At 35.6% G+C, this 17,892-nt stretch overlaps 1 protein-coding gene across 1 annotated transcript in view; it reads right to left on the bottom strand.

Annotated features, from left to right (window-relative positions):
• GPR158 (G protein-coupled receptor 158) overlaps positions 1-17,892 on the bottom strand; it is a 360,713-nt gene that overhangs the window by 99,771 nt on the left and 243,050 nt on the right. The window contains exon 5 of the mRNA XM_037125812.2: positions 5,451-5,519. Within this exon, the coding sequence (XP_036981707.2) occupies positions 5,451-5,519 (69 nt within the window). The remainder of the gene's footprint in view (positions 1-5,450; positions 5,520-17,892) is intronic.

Below are 17,892 nucleotides of genomic sequence, written 5' to 3'. Positions count from 1 at the left end.
CTTTTGATCTCAACATTTTAGCCAAAATTCCTGAAATCCTCTAGCAATTTGCAGATTAAGTGTCTTCTATTCCCATGCTCTGTGAACTGCCTTGGCATGAGACAACTACTGTTTTCTTGATAGTATTTTTAGCACATGAGTATTGAACTTACCTTCCAATTTTTTCTTTTGTTCTGGTATCAATCCAAATAGACCTAATGTCACCAAGTAGATAAACCGAAAGATGGAATTTTAGACTTGGCGAGAAATCTTATAAAAATCTCCTTATCGGTTATTCCTTGATAACTGAGGTCTGAGAAACGTGGCCTAGTTGTAAATTTGGGACATTTCTTCCGTATATTTGTCACAATGGATACGAGTCTGTCTCAGAACTGAATTGCTATCATTCTCCCTAAAAGGAAACAGGGCTCTTTGGAGAAAAGGCTGATCCCAAGGTTCGGATGGGAAAAGTATATTCTGTTGTACTAGAAAGCAGGAAGTACTCCAGGAATGAGTCATACCAAAAGAATGCAGAGGCTAGCTTGAACAGGCTCCTACTGGGTTAATTTGAGAATCAAAGTTAATAATAACAGTAATGGGTTAAAATCCTGGCTGCTTTAGCTATATTCTTATAGTTTCACTCTCCATGCCCACTTTTAACTCTTTTTCCTTTACCTTCTTCTCTTTAAGCTCTAGGCATGAAAGCAATATGCTCTTGTTTTTCCTCTGTTTCTGGATGATGCATGTGTTCTACATTGGAGTAAAAAAATAAGATTTTTAGCTTTAGGCTTTGGGGTGATCATAGAAAAATTTGTCTCAACTGACTTCAGTTCTGTGCCACTGAAACCAACCTGTCATGGTCTAATGGGGTTATTTATTTGGTTGAAACTTAAAAGTGTAATTTTTGTAGGTAAAACTGTTGCATATCATATTGTTCAACAACATAGTTCAGCCAGCCTTATAGGAGTTTTGAGACTCAAAGCCAAACCTCAAGAAATCTTAAATTGCTATCTGTGCCTTTTATTTTCTTGGATGAGAAAGGGTGACTGACCACAGACCTCCTGACTACACTGCATAATGCCATCTGAATCTCACATCCATGCCATCTATCAGAAGTACTATCATAGAGTGAAGAGTGAAGACAGTGGTAGACCAGGAGTCAAAGAACTATATTCTATTCTTAAGGTTCTCACCACCTAGCAAAAAATGTTGGATGAGGTGCAGCTTCTCTCAGCCTCTGTTTCTATAGTTGAAAAACAGAGGTTGAATAAAGACTAAGTTGTCTCTGCTGTTCCTACTAACTCTAATAGTTTACAATTATTTTCTAGGACCTGAAGAGGTAGGAGCTGGGACAAGTTTGTATATACTTAACTATATTTATATGTGTACTGGTGTCCTTTAGAGACACATCAGCCAACCAAGCAGATAATCAAGGTTGAAGGGAAAAATCTACATTAGCGGAAACTTTTAGTTTTAGCCAAGTCAAAAACAAAATTCTAGACTTCATATTACTTAATATGTTCTATGAATCAACAAAAGGTCATTGTTGTGTGATTTAAGAAGAAAAATGTACTTTAGTTGCTTTTTAAAGTTCTTTTTACTTTCTTTTATAAATTTATGAAAGTTTTAAGTGATTGTGGAGACTAATTATTTGCTCATAAATGTATGGACTTCAAATCATGAGTCTCTTGAGAATCTGTAAGAAATGTTTCAAATCCTTTGGCTCTGTGCTATCCAATTATAACAATGCTAAATTTAGTAAGATTTTTGGTTTGTCCTCATCTGCACAGTGATGATAATCTCTAATTTGGACTTTTTAATATAAGCATTGTTACAAAATTGTCTGTAGTCTAATATTGCTTAGAAAAGGCAAAAATAACCTTAATTCCTGCAAATCTGAACAATAATATGCAACCTAAAAAGAAGAAAAGGCTCGTTGCATAACAACTCAGTAGAACAGTGACTATCCCCACAGCCTCCTTCCACGGAGTTACCCAGCCCCCCAGATAATTCTGCTTTATTCAAGTACACTTTTTTCCAAAAACAGTAACCCCCCAGTACAACTTTCATGAGCAATTTGGTATAGATCATACCATGAACAGAGAAAGCAGTTAAGATATTTAACAAGTTAGAAATGTACAGGGCACATTTACACCATCAAAATCAACATAATAAGATATCCTAATGTTTCTGGGACAAATTTTTTGGGGGGTTAAGTCTTCTTTTCTGTTTTTTTTCTCCCAGATATATTACAATTATTGAGTATAAATGCTATCTTTATATCCCTTTGAAGTTTCCATTTTTCTCTGTATCTGATATTATCATAGATATAGGTATATCAGATATATTTTAAAACTGGATCCCAGTAAATGAAAGGATCTCTAATAATTGCCTTGGACATTCAGTAGCCTAATATTTAGTATTTTTTGAAATGGCCTTCTTTTCTACAGTACTTATTCTACGTAAAAGGCTTTAAATTCTTCTATACACTTTAGACATATGCTCATTAATATGACCACTTAATTTAAATGAATAGGAATCATAAATAAAAATAAACCAAACTGTAAACATCAAAATAACATTAAAAATATTTTTATTGACTAACTACAAGCACTGCATAAGTAATATAAATAAGGATCATCATTTTTAGTCTTTCACGACTAAACAGATTCTTTGGTGGTTGCTTCCACAGGATAAATGCCAGTAGTTTAGGGTACAGATCTAAATGTATCCAGTATAACCTCATTCATCAGTTCACTGCATATCAACTGTACTTTGCCTATAGTGACAGGCACTGGATAAGCAGACGCAACAGTGAGCAAAATGGAAAGAGGCCCTTCCTTTCACAGAACTACAGATGTGTAGAAGAATGACACTGATCAAATATTTGCCCTTTTGAGTATATAGTTACAAAATGAGATAAGTGTTGTCAAGAAAAAGAGTGAGATTCCACAAGAAGTTATCATAAGGAATTTGACTCAGGTTGGGGGTGTCAAGAAAAGCTTTCCTGAGAAAGTGATTCTTAAGTAAACTCTAAGGGACGACTAGATGTTAATTAGGCAAAGGAATTAGTGGGGGGGGGGGTAAAGAAAAGTAAGAGAAACACTTTAAAATTGAAGGGAAGGCATGTGAAAAGTTCCCATGACAAGAGGCATATTAGTTTCCTATTGGTGCTGTAACATATTACTTCAAATTTAATGGCCAAAACAACAAAGGTTTATTATCATATGATTCTGGAGGTCAGAAGTCTGAAATGGATCATGGAGCTAAAATCACAGAGTTCCTTCTAAAGGCTTTAGGAAGAATCTGTTTCCTTGCCTTCAGGCTGCCTTCCTTGCCTTCCAGCTTCTTCAGGCTGCCACATTCCTTGGCTTATGGCATGGGTGTCAAACTCATTTTCATTGGAAGCCGCATCAGCCTTGCAGTTGCCTTCAAAGTGCCTAATGAAATTTTAGGACTGTATAAATGTTAACTACTCCTTAACTGGTAAGGAGTTGAAATTACATTTGGCCCTTTGAAGGCAACCATGAGGCTGATGTGACCCCCTGTGAAAATGAGTTTGATACCACTGGTTTCTAGTCTCCTTCACCCATCTTTAAAACCAGAATTAGCCAGCCCAATCTTTTCATGAAGCTATCTCTTTGGTTCTCTTTCTCCTGCTTTTCTGTTTTACTTAGGACCCTCCAGCCAATCCAGATAATCCAGGATAATCTCTATATTGTGTAATCCTTAGTTAATCACATTTGCAAAGTCCCGTTTAGCTTGTAAGGTACCCTATTCACAGGTTCCAAGGATTAGAACTTGGACGTCTTTAAGGAGCCATTATTGTGGTCACCATAAGAGAATCATGTTTCATTTAATAATTAAAAAAAGGTCAGGATGCTGAGTACATAAAGTGAAGAAAAAAGTGGTATTGGATGAGTCTGGAGAGGTGGGCAAAGGCCACATTATTTATAACACCATAAACCATGTCAAGAGTTTTTAATCTTTACTCTAAGAATACTGGGAAGCTATAAAAGGGGTGACAGATTAAACCTGATATTTTAAAATATCTTTCTGGCTACTGTGTAAAGAAGGTATTTTAAAATAGCATAGGTTCAGGAAAAAGATGATGGCAGCACCAATAACAAATGATTAACATTATTATTCAAGTCACTAAAGTCATTTCAGATCTTTGACTTTCTAATTGGGTGGTTCTATGACTTTGGTTAAATACCTGCCTGGTAGTTCTATGGGGAAGAGGAAACATTATGGCGCACAGCATGCCACTCATACAGAAACAGTACCAGGCGTGCAAGGCAGTCTTTGTGTTATTATATTGTTTCTACTGTTACTATGCATAACTCTAGGCTAGTAAATAAGAAAACTTATTTAATAAAATAAATATGTATAATGAGTAAAACAAGTATAAAATTATGTAATTTGATTTAAAAAGTAAAAACTTATAATACATAAATAAATTTCTGTTTTTAAGGAGAAATTAAAAAATGTAACTCAAGAAGTAGAAAACCAGAATAGATTAAGAATGCTTGTGAACACTGAGTGAGGGAAGAGAATTTGAAAATGAGGTGATGGAGAGTATGAGATCCAAATCATGTTGAGCTTCTGAGGCCATGCTAAGAATTTTGGCTTTTACTGTAAGTAAAATGGAGAACGTTTGGAGAGTTTGAGAAGAGGAATGCCACAGTCAAACTTTGGTGTTAGACTGATATTTTGAAAATAGACAGATTGTAGGGGTAAGCATGGAGGAAGAGAAGGATGTTTTATTCCCTAGACTTGGTAGGTGTTTTTTCTAAGAGCCTTAGCAACATCCTGCTCTTACTAGAGGCTTAGCTTTTTGTCACATTGTATTATAATTTCCTGTAATTATTCATTTCCCTCTTTAAACTATAAGTTTCTTGAGAGAGAAATCAAGCTTATCTTCTCACACTGTATTTTATTTCTAGAAACTAGCATTATGCTTGACATACAATTACTGCTGAATACAGACAGGTTGCATTAAATTAGTAAAATCAGACAGAACATGTTACTAGTGTGATAGGGAGGGTGTGTTGTGATTATCTATGCCACTAGCACCACGCATACATTTACGTTATTATGCTTATTTTTCTATGTAATTATTTGTTATTTTCCAGCATTAACTAGTTGATGTTTCTCATGGTTCTGATTTAAGGACGGGGGAAAGAAGGAGGAAATGAACATCTATATATGTATAACCAAGCATGACTTCCACATGGTAGTTTACTGAAGCATTTAACTCTCCTCACAAACTTGGGAAGAAACATATAATTAGCTCCGTTTTACAAGAGGAAACCACAGTTTAGAAATGCTAAGTAACTTATCAAAGGTTACCCAAAAGGTAAGAACCAGGGTTGAAATATCTGTAAAGCCCCTTTCTCAATCTGTATATAAATAGATTATAAACAACATAAAATAAATGGATACTTTTAAAATACAAATAGGTTCCTTACCGGAAAGTATAGAAGCAGAGACCCAAAAAGGATTGTTTCCAACAGGATAAGACCCGATGCCCTGATGCTCTAGAAAACAAAGTGAAAATATCATGGTTAGGCTTACATTTTTAGTCACAGGAGAATTTATGCTATTGAGACAATGGCTCAACCAGTTGCCCAGCATTCTGTGAGGGAAAATAAATGAAAACTGGCTCACATTGGACAGGAGAACTTAACTACAACACGCAAAACAACGGACTACGGCGGTGATGGCAAACTTAATATTGCCAGTGTCTTCATGGAATTTTACTCTAAAATTTGAGTCATCAGACTAAACATCTGAGAACACTGTCTAGAAAATCCTTTCAATCCAACCAATTCATAGACACAGGAGATTTTGCCTGTATTCCTGAAACATCAGCTACAAGTGTATATTGAATTCTGTCCCTAAGCCATTTCACAAATACCTGAGTAATGGCTTGAGTGAATAACACAAACATATGCATAAGATCTTGTCTTGTGATCTCAGTGATAAAATCTAGTCCCCAAACTCAATAACAGAGCTCCACTATATAAATAATAGAAATCACATTAAATAACAGAGGAATCTTGCTTTGTAAACATGCTTAAATTATTCTCAACTCAAAATTCAAAAGAATACATTGATTTTCAGATAAATTTCCTGAATATCTAAGTTTGCTAAGATGTTTTGTTAGACTCAAAATAGCATTATCTTCCCAAAACAAAATGCTTAGAGCTGCAGCAAGAAATAAAGACAACAAAACAATCAATTTTCTACCCTAATAATAAATTTTATTTTAACTAGTTTTAATATCAATATTGGGTAAATAGACTGACCAAGAATACAAACATAAAAAACAGGTCATTGGAGAGACCCAATGTTTTCACTAAATGCAATATAAAATATATACTAATTACATCTAGTTCAAATATGATGTCTTAACAGGAAAATAATTATAAGTAGAAGCAATTAGTTTTTTTAACAACAAAAGAAGCAGAAAAGCCAAACTACAAGACTCTGTTACTTAGAAAGAAACATCAGCAAAATCGGTAACCAGAGAAAGGAAATTCTAGTCCTCTTCCATAATCTTGGTATGACATCGTTAGATACATGGTGAATACTTCACGTAATCTGAAAAGAACTTGGGGCTTTTATTAATTTAAGAATTTGGGGATGGAGAAACAAGTTTAGTCAGTGAACAGACTTGAATATTCAAGTGGCTTCTCACTATTGGTCATTATTTTAGCTAGCAGATGCATTTACTGAAAAGACCATTTCTATCAGCAAGCCTTGAAGTGGGTTCTGTGCTGGCAAAATTTCCAAGATGGCAAATTCTATTCATACCTAACTGTGACTAATCTATGATTTATTTTTTAAACTTTCCAAGAAAATGACACTGAGGGTGAGAGTCCAAAATACTACAGAAGATTGCTTGTAAGACAATCTACAATGTTTGAAAAAAGAGATATAAAAAGAAGCCACAAGGCTTCATGGAAATAGCAAATTTTGCAGTTAACTTCATTTCAGTTTGAATTATAAAACAATCACTTAGAGTTAGGCTATTTTGAAATTCAATGGCCTCACCCATAAAATGGATTTCTTAATCTTACCTTATTAAATCTGACAGGTTTGATAAAATATAAAGTATACAAAATACAAAATGGCTAGCATCATGCCAGATACTTAATAAGGAGGTATTTTTATTCAAGGTAGAAAACAGCATCCAGATGAAAAATTTGAAAACCACAGAGGTATAAATAAATAGTAGTAAAAAAAAATTTAATGCTGGAATCCAAAATGACCCTAGAGACCCAGAGGAGCAAAAAGCCTTGAGGTAGGGAACTCAGCAGTTCTTTCTTTAGGGCCAGTAGGTTCTTAGCTGTGTTACAACCATCGGCGCCACATACGAACTCTGGTAGCAGAGCATGCTTTTCTGTATTCTCAGGGCAAATAATCTGTCTCCTTTTCATTTGGAAATGTTGAGCAATTTTCCTATCATTTTATTGCCTTTTTCCTGGCTGGACTCATAATTTCAAATTATAAACTGAAACTCCACCGAGTAGTTCCATAATCAAATGGAAGGCAAAAGTATTAAAAAGTGTGAAAATTTCCTTTCAAAATATTCTTGGGCAGAGCTGGCTGCATGGCCTCATAGAATGAGCAGATATCTAATAAGTAAGACTTTCCTTAGGGATTAAGAAAATCTCATGCCTCCTGAAATATTTCCCCATTTTCTTATTGGTACTGGAAATTCTTTTAACAACAACAAAGGCTTTTTTTTATTTTCGTACTTGGTGCTAAGGATAAATATGTAATTAATACACCGACTTCATTGCAAAGTGAAGAACTAGAATCCTTTCCTTACAATTGAAGTTATATGATAGGAAGGAGAGAGGAGACACTAAGTATGTATGGGAGAGCTAAGAGATTGAAATATGTAGATGAATGAGTGAGAAAAAAATCAAAATAAAAAAGGCATCTCCATTGCACTTCTGTCCGAGATAGAAGTGGTGGTACGGGGACTTCTGCCAAGATGGATGCATAGGTGGAAGCACTGCGCCTTCTCACACAACCAAGTTTAAAAACAACAGTTTTAGCAACAAAAAATGCAGTCAAACCATAGAAAATTGAACTACACGGAAGTCTGACAACAATGAACCCTTCAGCCAAACTGGTAAGAGGGGCAGAGCCAGTAGCCGAGCAGAGTCGGGCAGGAAAGATCCACCTGGGCTCACAACCCAGGTGCACCAGCAGCCATAGGCGGATCCCGGGTGTTGAGTAGTAGGCGGACCCACTGAGGGCTACCACAGTCACACATTCCAGCGCAGATAAACCGGTGAAGGAGCGAAGCACTGAGACAGACCGTGCAGGCCCCAGTGGCGGAAAGTGGCAGAGGGGACCGCCATTGTCCCTCTCTGACCCTGCCCCCACATACAGCGTCACAAACCAGCAACTGGGGTGGCCTCTCTCTGACCCACCCCCACATACAGCATCACAAATCAGTGACCTGGGTGGCCCCGCCCTGGTGAATACCTCCTCGTACATAACAGGCACAAACAGATAAAAACATGGCTCAAGAACAACTCAGAGCCCCAGAGCCAATAAATCTAAGTGATGAAGAAATAGCCAAACTTTCAGATGCACAGTTCAAAATACTGGTGATCAGGATGCTCACAGAACTGGTTGATTATAGTCACAAATTAGAGGAACATATGAAGGCTAAACTAATTGAAATGAAATGCACAGGAAACCAACAGTAATGGAAAGGAAACTGGGACTCAAATCAAAGGAGTGGACCAGAAGGAGGAAAAAAATGACCAAACAGAAAAGGATGAAGAAACAAGAATTCAAAAAACATGAGGAGAGGCTTAGGAACCTCCAGGATATCGTTAAATATTCCGACGTCCAAATTACAGGGATACCAGAAGGGGAAGAGGAACAGCCACCAGTGGAAAACTTATTTGAACAAATAATAAAGGAGAATTTCCCCATTCTGGCAAAGGAAATAGACTTTCAGGAAATCCAGGAAGTTCAGAGTCCCAAAGAAGTTATACCCAAGAAGGAACACACCAAGGCACATCATCATTACATTAGCCAAGATTAAAATGAAGGAGAGAATTCTAGAAGCAGCAAGAGATAAGGGGACAGTCACCTACAAAGAAGTTCCCATCAGACTGTCAGCAGATTTCTCAAGAGACCTTATAGGCAAGAAGGGGCTGGAAAGAAGTATTCAAAGTCATGAAATCCAAAGACCTACATCCAAGATTGATCTATCCAGCAAAGCTTTCATTTAGAATGGAAGGAGAGATGAAGTGCTTCTCAGATAAGATCAAATTCAAGGAGTTCATCATCACCAAGCCCTTATTATATGAAATGTTAAAGGGACTTATCTAAGAAAAAGAAGATAAAAAAGATGAACAGTGAAAAGACAGCAAACTCACAGTTACTAAGAACCACACCTAAAACAAAAGCAAACTAAGAGGACAGCTAGATCAGGAGCAGAACCATAGAAATGAAGATCACATGGAGGGTTAGCAACAGGGGAGTGGGAGGAGGAGAAGGGGGGAGAAGGTACAGAAAATAAGTAGCATAGATGGTAGGTAGAAAATAGATAGGGGGAGGGCAAGAATATTATGGGAAATATAGAATCTAAAGAACTTGAGACACATGGTCATAAACTAAAGGGAGGGAATGGTGAGGGAGGGTGTGCAGGGTGGAGGGGAATGAAGGGGGGAAATAGAACTGTAATGGCATAATCAATAAAATTTTTAAAAATGTAAAAAAAAAAAAGAAGTGGTGGTACAGAACTCTCTTTAACCAGAGTTACTAACAGGGAAACTTGAAACACTTTTTTGAAGATGAGCAACAATATACAGTATTATACAATTTACATAAAACACATACACAAAAATCAACACAAATTTTCTCTAGACATATACAAATATATCGATATGGGTCTGGAAGATACATATCAAACTGATAACCACATTTTTTCCTAGAGAAGTGAATAGATTTGGAAATATTCTGTATATATTGTAATTTCTTTTGAGGTATAATCATATAATGCTGCACAATACACATTTTAATAATTAAATAAATAAAACAAAAAGAACTCATCTAAAATGTGTCAACCAAATTGGAAAATTCTACATTAGGTGTCACAATATGCAAGGAAGTCTAAACAAAATCTTTCCTAACTAATAACTATTTAATAAGTTTTTATTCAGTATCAAGTATATATACAAAATTATCGAACAGTATATTAATACTTACAGATGAATAGAAAACTGAGGGAGTTATCTTTCAGCTTAACTCTAATTTAGAATCAATAAAGTCTAATAAATATAATTCCATGAACATAATTGGAAAATAGAGGTGAATGGATTCCACCTCTGTTTCACATCCCTCATTTCTTAAACTTTCAGAACTAACTTATGAAGATTTATATGGTCAGATAAACCTGTGGACCACAGAAACCAAGGAAAAAGATTAATCTTATTATACCAATTTTATGAAATTATGCTAAAGTCAACTTCTAAATTCTACAATCTTTGGGTGCAAACTATAGAGGCATAAGGTGAAACACAGCTATCACAAGATTTGCCTAGGGACGTAAGCACCCAGAGGAAGCTAAGTCAAAAGAAGAAATAAAATGATAATAATGTTGAAGTTTAAATTTTTTTAAATAATTAAAATGGTTTGTTATTATTTCCTTGATTCTACATGGACTAACTACTTCATTTACTTTTTTTAACATTTAAAAAAATATTTTATTTATTTATTTTTAGAGAGAGAGGGGAAGGGAAGGAGAAAGAGTGGAAGAGAAACATCAATGTGTGGTTGCCTCTCATGCATCCCCTACTGGGGACCTGGCCTGCAACCCAGGCATGTGCCCTGACTGGAAATCAAACTAGTGAAGCTTTGCTTCACAGGCCCGTGCTCAATCCACTGAGCTACACCAGCCAGGGCTATTTTTTTTTTAACATTTTTAATCTTTGGGGGAATTAATGTATATCTTGCTAAAACAGTGCAGCTATTTTGGATCATAGTTGATTTCTTCAGCCTCATAACAATTGAAATGTCTTTCTACTACAAAAAAATCATTGAGCATGAAGACATTTTTTTATATAGCTGAATGTCGGAATATATCATAAAAATATAGGAAAGCAACAGAGTAAGATTCTGAAAGGAATGAATGATTAACCAAGACTCTATAAATCTTTATTATTTACAAAAACAGGAGAACAGACTCATGAGCTATAGTTTTGGTTTTAATTTTTCTATTTCTATAAAGTAATCCATGCACAGAAAAATTACAAATGAAATCTGACAAACACCTGATTAAATTACTGCACAATAATAAATTTGGAGCAAGATGTAAAAGATGTCCTGAAGAGAATCCTAGCACTGAGAGGTGGGAGGACATTATTTTTCAATAACTTTATTTGTAATTATCTAGAAAGTTGAGTACAGACTCTATCAGTTTGACAGACTACATGTGATTAGTTTGTCTCAAAAAATTTGTGATGAAATATCAAAAAACCAATTGGATTTAGAAAAATTTGTCACAAAACAATTTCCTAAAATGTGGTTAGTTAAAACCAATATCAGTTTTTCAGAAAAATTACCAGCAATAAAACATCCAAAAAGTAGAAGAAAATGACCAGGACAGAGATTTCCAAAGATAAATATAAATAATTCAGAGAGTTAAAAATTTGTGAAATAAATCATAGGGACTTTATATCCAGATGGATTGGAATTTCAGAATTGGCCATTGCTTGACATTCTGAGCTTCAGAAGGTGTTCTAACCTTCATTTATAAAGGTGTTTAAACAATGCTCACTTTGTAGTACTGTTGTAAAGAGTGGTGATAATGCTGCCTGGCAAAGGACAAGCACTCAGTCTATGGTAGTCCAGCATCAGTCTTTCACGAACCGATAGAGGATGTGAGGTCAACAGGCTATGTAAACTCATTCAGCCGAGGAGTGACAGACAGAACGAGGACCTGTCATCCATGGCAGTTGATTGCCAAGGCAGTGTGATTTCCTCTGTATATCCAACCTGACCCTCAGCTGTGTCTTTACCCAAACTAAAGGGAACAGAACTGTAACTTATAGTATAATAACAAAAACATACAGCACTACTAGAGTATTTAAAAATAAACCACCAGTAAAAGGTTTGGTGCAGATGTTATAAAAACATTTACTAGTGAATTTCAAATTCTTGAAAGTTTTATAAAAACATTAAAAGATATTGTCACATTGCCGTTAACTACGAATTCTTTCTAATATTTAAGACTTTATGAGAATGTCCATTTTTCATATGATATGGTCATTTCTAGTGGAGCTATTTCAGACCTTTTGGAAAAATAAGTTTGTCCAACAATGAAGTCCAGAGTGACTTATACATAGTTTTATATTCTTAAAACAGTACTGCACACTAAATAAAGAGAAAAATTAATGAGATTTTATACATGTGAACTTAGAAATAATAAGTCATTCATTATTAATATTATTTACCATTTACTGTTGGACAGAAACTCCTCATGGTTGCTTTTGCAGGATTTACATGAGATCCTTGCCAATTCACTTTGCTTTGTCAGAAGCTGTGTTCAGATAATGTGAACACAAAGATGTTCCTGCTAGTGTCTCATCTTACAAAAGTTCAGTGCCTGATTTCAGGGCTCAAAGTTGCTGACTCCCGCTGCAGCTTTAGAGATGCAGAATAACATAAGAGGGAAAATTTTGGACAACCTTACTTAACCAAGCTCATATTGTGTGCTTACATCCAAAATAATTTAATACTAAAGCACTTCCTGTCAGACTTCTTCCCATCTCTCAGCTCCTTTCCTCTGCTAAGATGAGACTAGAATGCATTCTTAAAATGTGGATGATCGTGTCCTTATTTGTCCTCATTTTTCCCATGATTTCTTTGCAAAAATATGCAAAAATACCTGCTACTTCTCTGTAATCTATTTAAAACTTTTAATTCCCCTTTTCTTTAAATATTACATAGTAAATAGAGCAATTCTATTCTCTGTATCTATAATGTAGAAAAATTCTCTAAGTATCAAAATGTATATAGAAGTGAACAAAACATACTGATATTTTATAAATAGGATCTTGCCTTGGGAAGAATTACTGTACATCCTTAAATAAAGTGGCATGAAATTACTTAAAATATGTCATTTGCTTAGATTTCAATGATTGATTAAAGGCAATTAAGATTGATATATTTTCAAGTAAAAAGATCACTAAAATAATAAATTCTACCTCTTGTAAAAATCCTAATGGAATGATAATAATTAAAATACAAAATATTATGTGCTTCAAAATTTGACATTAAAGAAATAAAATACTTTGCATACTTATTTAAATATCACCCTTTGTTACATTTTAGATAAACTCAAATATCATTTAGTTTAACATCAATCTATTGTTTAACACAAATATACTTTATACTTACAGAAATTTAAGAGACCTCACAAATCATTGCTTGGTTTTACCTGATTGCTAAGTAGCAACAGATATAAGCAAACTTTATAGTCTGAATATTGTCTAATCTCAAATATTTTTTCTTTTTAAATTCAGTATGTTAAAAACTGTGTTCTGCAAAGTAACTATTCTACAATACTACTGCTAACTCATAGGCAATATCATCATCTTCTCAGTCTTCTTAAACAGGGAAAAAATGTGAGAACAGAAACAGAATTACTCAGAACTGTTAAGTTTGTCTTTAACACATTCTGTCTTCTACAGCATGTTTGGTAGTATATGGAATGACTGGACAATGTGTAAAACAAAGAAACATTTCATACTTTGATATGTGGAGGCAGTATAAACATTGTAGGACTTATTTATATGCTTTATTTTATATTCTACATTTTAACACACAAAAAATTTCCATCTCCAAAATATGATGAGCATGTCAGTGAGTAAACTAATAGGTGATTTAAGGAGGTGTAAAAGATGCCCCCTACCTGCAAGAAGAGCAAGCAGTTCAGAAATTTAAACTAGCAGTGTTAAACTTGATAAGCAAAAAAAAAAAAAGTGGATTTTAAAATGTTGTGGGGAAAGATGCAAAGATGATGGAGATAGGAATTCAAAAATCAATCTTTACAATCATATAAACATTTCCTGATTGTATGGAGTAAATTGAATTCTTACTTTCCTCAAACTTGGGAGCATTAAGAAAAACCAATAGCCCTGGCTGGTGTAGCTCAGGGGATTAAGCACAGGTCTGCAAACCAGAGGATCGCAGTTCGATTCCCAGTCAGGGCACATGCCTGGGTTGCATGCTGGTTCCCTGCAGGCCAGTTCCCAGCAGGGGATGCATGAAAGGCAACCATACATTGATGTTTCTCTCCCTCTCTCCTTCCCCTCTAAACATAAATAAATAAAATCTTAAAAAAAAAGAACCAATAAATAGGTTTCATATAGGTTTTTATTATGGAATTTTGTCCATATGGAGTTTATTATTTTTTAATTTTTATTGTTGTTCAATTACAGTTGTGCCCATCTCCGCCCCCCCCCGCCACCCCATTACTCTCCCTGACCTGTGGAGTGTATTAGTTTTAAATGTGTCTGTCAAAGACAAAGTTTTCAAAAAGGGATTGGTATATTAACATCTTGCTTACATTTTTTACAAATCAGACTCTTCTGCGATTTTTAAAAAGATTTTATTTATTTATTTTTAGAGAGGGAAAGAAACATTGATGCCAGAGAGAAACATCCATCAGTTGCCTCTTGTACACACCCTGACTGACCAGGACCGAACCAGCCACCCAGGCATGTGCCCGGACCCGGAATCAAGCCCGCGACCTTCTGCTTTTGTGGAACACCACAATCAGCTGAGCCACACCACACTGGTCAGGGCCCTGCTTACATTTTAATTGTCAATTCTTATCATTTGTTTCACTAAATTCCACTATTTCGGTTAGCCTTAATGTTTTATTAAGCAAATCATAACATGTTTACAATTAAATAATTATCTTGATATTTTAGAGTTTTATGTCTTATATTATTAACATGGTTCAGGAAGATTTTCAAATAATAAATTTGTAAGTTTTAATTAGGTAATAAATACTAACACTTCCAGAATTCAAAAAGGTCACACTAAAGTGATAATCAAGAACAAACTGCCAGTAACCAGAGGGGAGAAGAAAGGGAATAAGGGAAGGTTTTTAGGAACATCTATAAAGGACACATGGACAAAACCAAGGGGGGTTGGAATCTGGGAAGGGAGGTTGGAATCAGGGAAGGGAGGTGGGGTTGGTGGTGGGGGGGTGGTGATGGGGTAAGTGCTGACAATAGTACTGGAACAACAATAAAAAATGTGAAAAAAACCTAAAAGGTCACACTAACTGAGGTATGTTTTAATGTCTTTTTTCTTCTCTGTGTTGGATCCTAATTAGTTACTCTCTGCTTTAAAATATAGTATGCATTTTTAATTGGATTGTTTCTGCTTTTTGGTAATAAAAGCTCTTTATAAATTTTGGCTATTAACTATTGTATTTATCAGAGAGTATGTTCTCTATTTCAGTGGGTTGTTCTTTTTTTATTTAGTTGATGGTTTCCTTTGCTGTGCAAAAACTTTTTAGTCTGATGTAGTCCCATTTGTTTATTTTTTCTTTTGCTACCCTTGCCTGAGAAGATATATTGAAAAAAATATCACTATGAGCAGTGTCCGATATTTTGCTGCATGTTTTCTTCTAGGATTTTTATGGTTTCAGGTCTAACATTTAAGTCTTTAATCCATTTTAGAGGAGATCCAGCGTGTTCAGGGCGGTAATGACCATAGACTTTTAATCCATTATAAATTTATTCCTATACGTGGCATAAAAAGGTGGTCCGATTTCATTTTTCTGCACATATCTGTCCAATTTTCTCAACATCATTTATTGAATAAACTGTCTTTAGCCACTGTGTGTGCTTGCTTCCTCTGTTAAATATTAGTTGGCTATAAAGGCGTGGGTTTGAGAGGGGGGACATTTACATTACAAAATAACAATTACCTTCTGGAAGGCAGGCACCTTGTAGTACAGGCTTCCCCCATTAGGTGAGTATTCTAGGAACCCATCTGCATCGATGTATCAGCTGGTGGTGTTGTGAGAGGCCTGAAGCTGCACTCAGCTTCAGAAAACTTTTTGAAGGCTCTTTCAATGTGTTCGCCCATTTCATGATGGGTGAGCCACGAGCACATCTGTCCACACTGCACTGAATGTTCAGCAGCTTTTGACCTAAAACAGAATGACTCCCGTGCCTCATCCTCCCTATTCACCCCGCCTTACCCTGAGCAACTTTGTTTTTTGTTTCCCTGGATAAAAAAAGTCCTCACAGGAAAAAGGTTTGTTGATGTCAAGAGGTGAAACAAACAAACACACAAACAAAAAAGGCAGAAGCTCTAAAAGGCATCAAAATCAATGAGTTTGAAAACTGTTTTACGCAGTGTAAAAAATGTCTCAACAGGTATATTATATCAAATTGGGAAGACATTGAAGGTGGCTGTGGTTTAAACATGTACGAATAAATACACAATTCTTTATAAATAAATTCTGGGGTTTTTTTGGGGTCCCTGCTCATATTTCTGGGCTCTCTATTCTGTTCCATTCATCTATGTGTCTGTTTTTATTAAAAACTTCTCCATAGAAGACATACAGATGGTCAGTAGACATATGAAAAGATGCTCAACATCACTAACATCAGAGAAATGAAAGTTAAAACCACAATTAGATATCACCTCACACGAGTCAGAATGGCTATCATCAATAAATCAACAAACAAGATATGCTAGCGAGGATGTGGAGAAAAGGAAACCTTTTTGCACTATTGGTGGAAATGCAGATTGGTACAGCCACTGCGGAAAGCAGTATGGACATAGCTCAAAATATTAAAAATGGAACTGCCATATGACCCAGTGATTCCAGTTCTAAGAATTTATTTAAATAAACCTGAAACATTAATTCAAAAGAAAATAAACACCCCTATGTTCATTGTAGCATTATTTAAAATTGCCAAGATATGAAAGCAGCCCAAGTGTCCATCAGTATTGAGTGGATAAAACAACTATTGGACATTTCCACCATAGAATACTACTTAGCTATGAAAAAGAATAAAAATTTACCCTTTGGAACATCATAGATGGACCTGAAGAACATTACACTAAGTGAAATAAACCAGTCAGGAAAAGACAAATGTTGTAGACGATCAGCGGGTAAATACACACTCTCGGAGTCCAGAACCGAATTGATAAAAATTTTAATGGCCAAAGATTTTCCTGCGCAGGGGCGAACTTCCCCAACTGTGACCAGAGTCACGTAGCTACTCAGAGCTACAAAATGGAAGTCGTGCCTGGCTTACAGACTACTGTGTATTTATATTTTCTAGCAAGCAAGCAAAGGCATACAGAAGCAGAGGTGGCGGTTAGCTATTGGCTTATTTAAAAACGGCGAGGGTCCCTGATTGGTGGGTGCTGCTGCTGGCGGGCACTTTCTGGTGGGCCCGGGTTAGTTACCTTATTTGGCTAGAATTTTAAACCCAATTGTTCCCGGATGTTTGTTCATTACCCTGTTCCAGGAACTGCAGATTTAGGGTTGGGTAATGCCCTAGCTGTAATTTTCCTAGCTGGGTATAACACAAACACCATATGATTTCACTCATATGTGGAATCTAATGGACAAACTGAACTAACAAGCCAAATAGAGACAGACTCAGAGAGCAGCATGACAGATAAGGAGGACAGGAATTAGGGGGTGGAAAGATCTGAGCTAAAAGGAAAAAGGACTCATGGACATGGGCAACAGTGTGGTGATTATGGGGGGTTGGAAAGTATAAATGGTAAAGGAAAAAATACACTATATAATAAGATAAAATGTATTAGAAAATGCACTAGGATTAGATTATCACCTCAAAAAGACACAAGAAAAATAAAGTATGTGCA

This window comes from Artibeus jamaicensis, unplaced genomic scaffold (assembly GCF_021234435.1).
Source record: "Artibeus jamaicensis isolate MK-2021 breed Jamaican fruit bat unplaced genomic scaffold, CSHL_Jam_final contig_867, whole genome shotgun sequence".
In the NCBI taxonomy this organism is placed as follows: domain Eukaryota; kingdom Metazoa; phylum Chordata; class Mammalia; order Chiroptera; family Phyllostomidae; genus Artibeus; species Artibeus jamaicensis.
The sequence above is the reverse complement of the archived record's forward strand: the minus strand, read 5'-3'. Positions and strand labels throughout refer to the sequence as shown.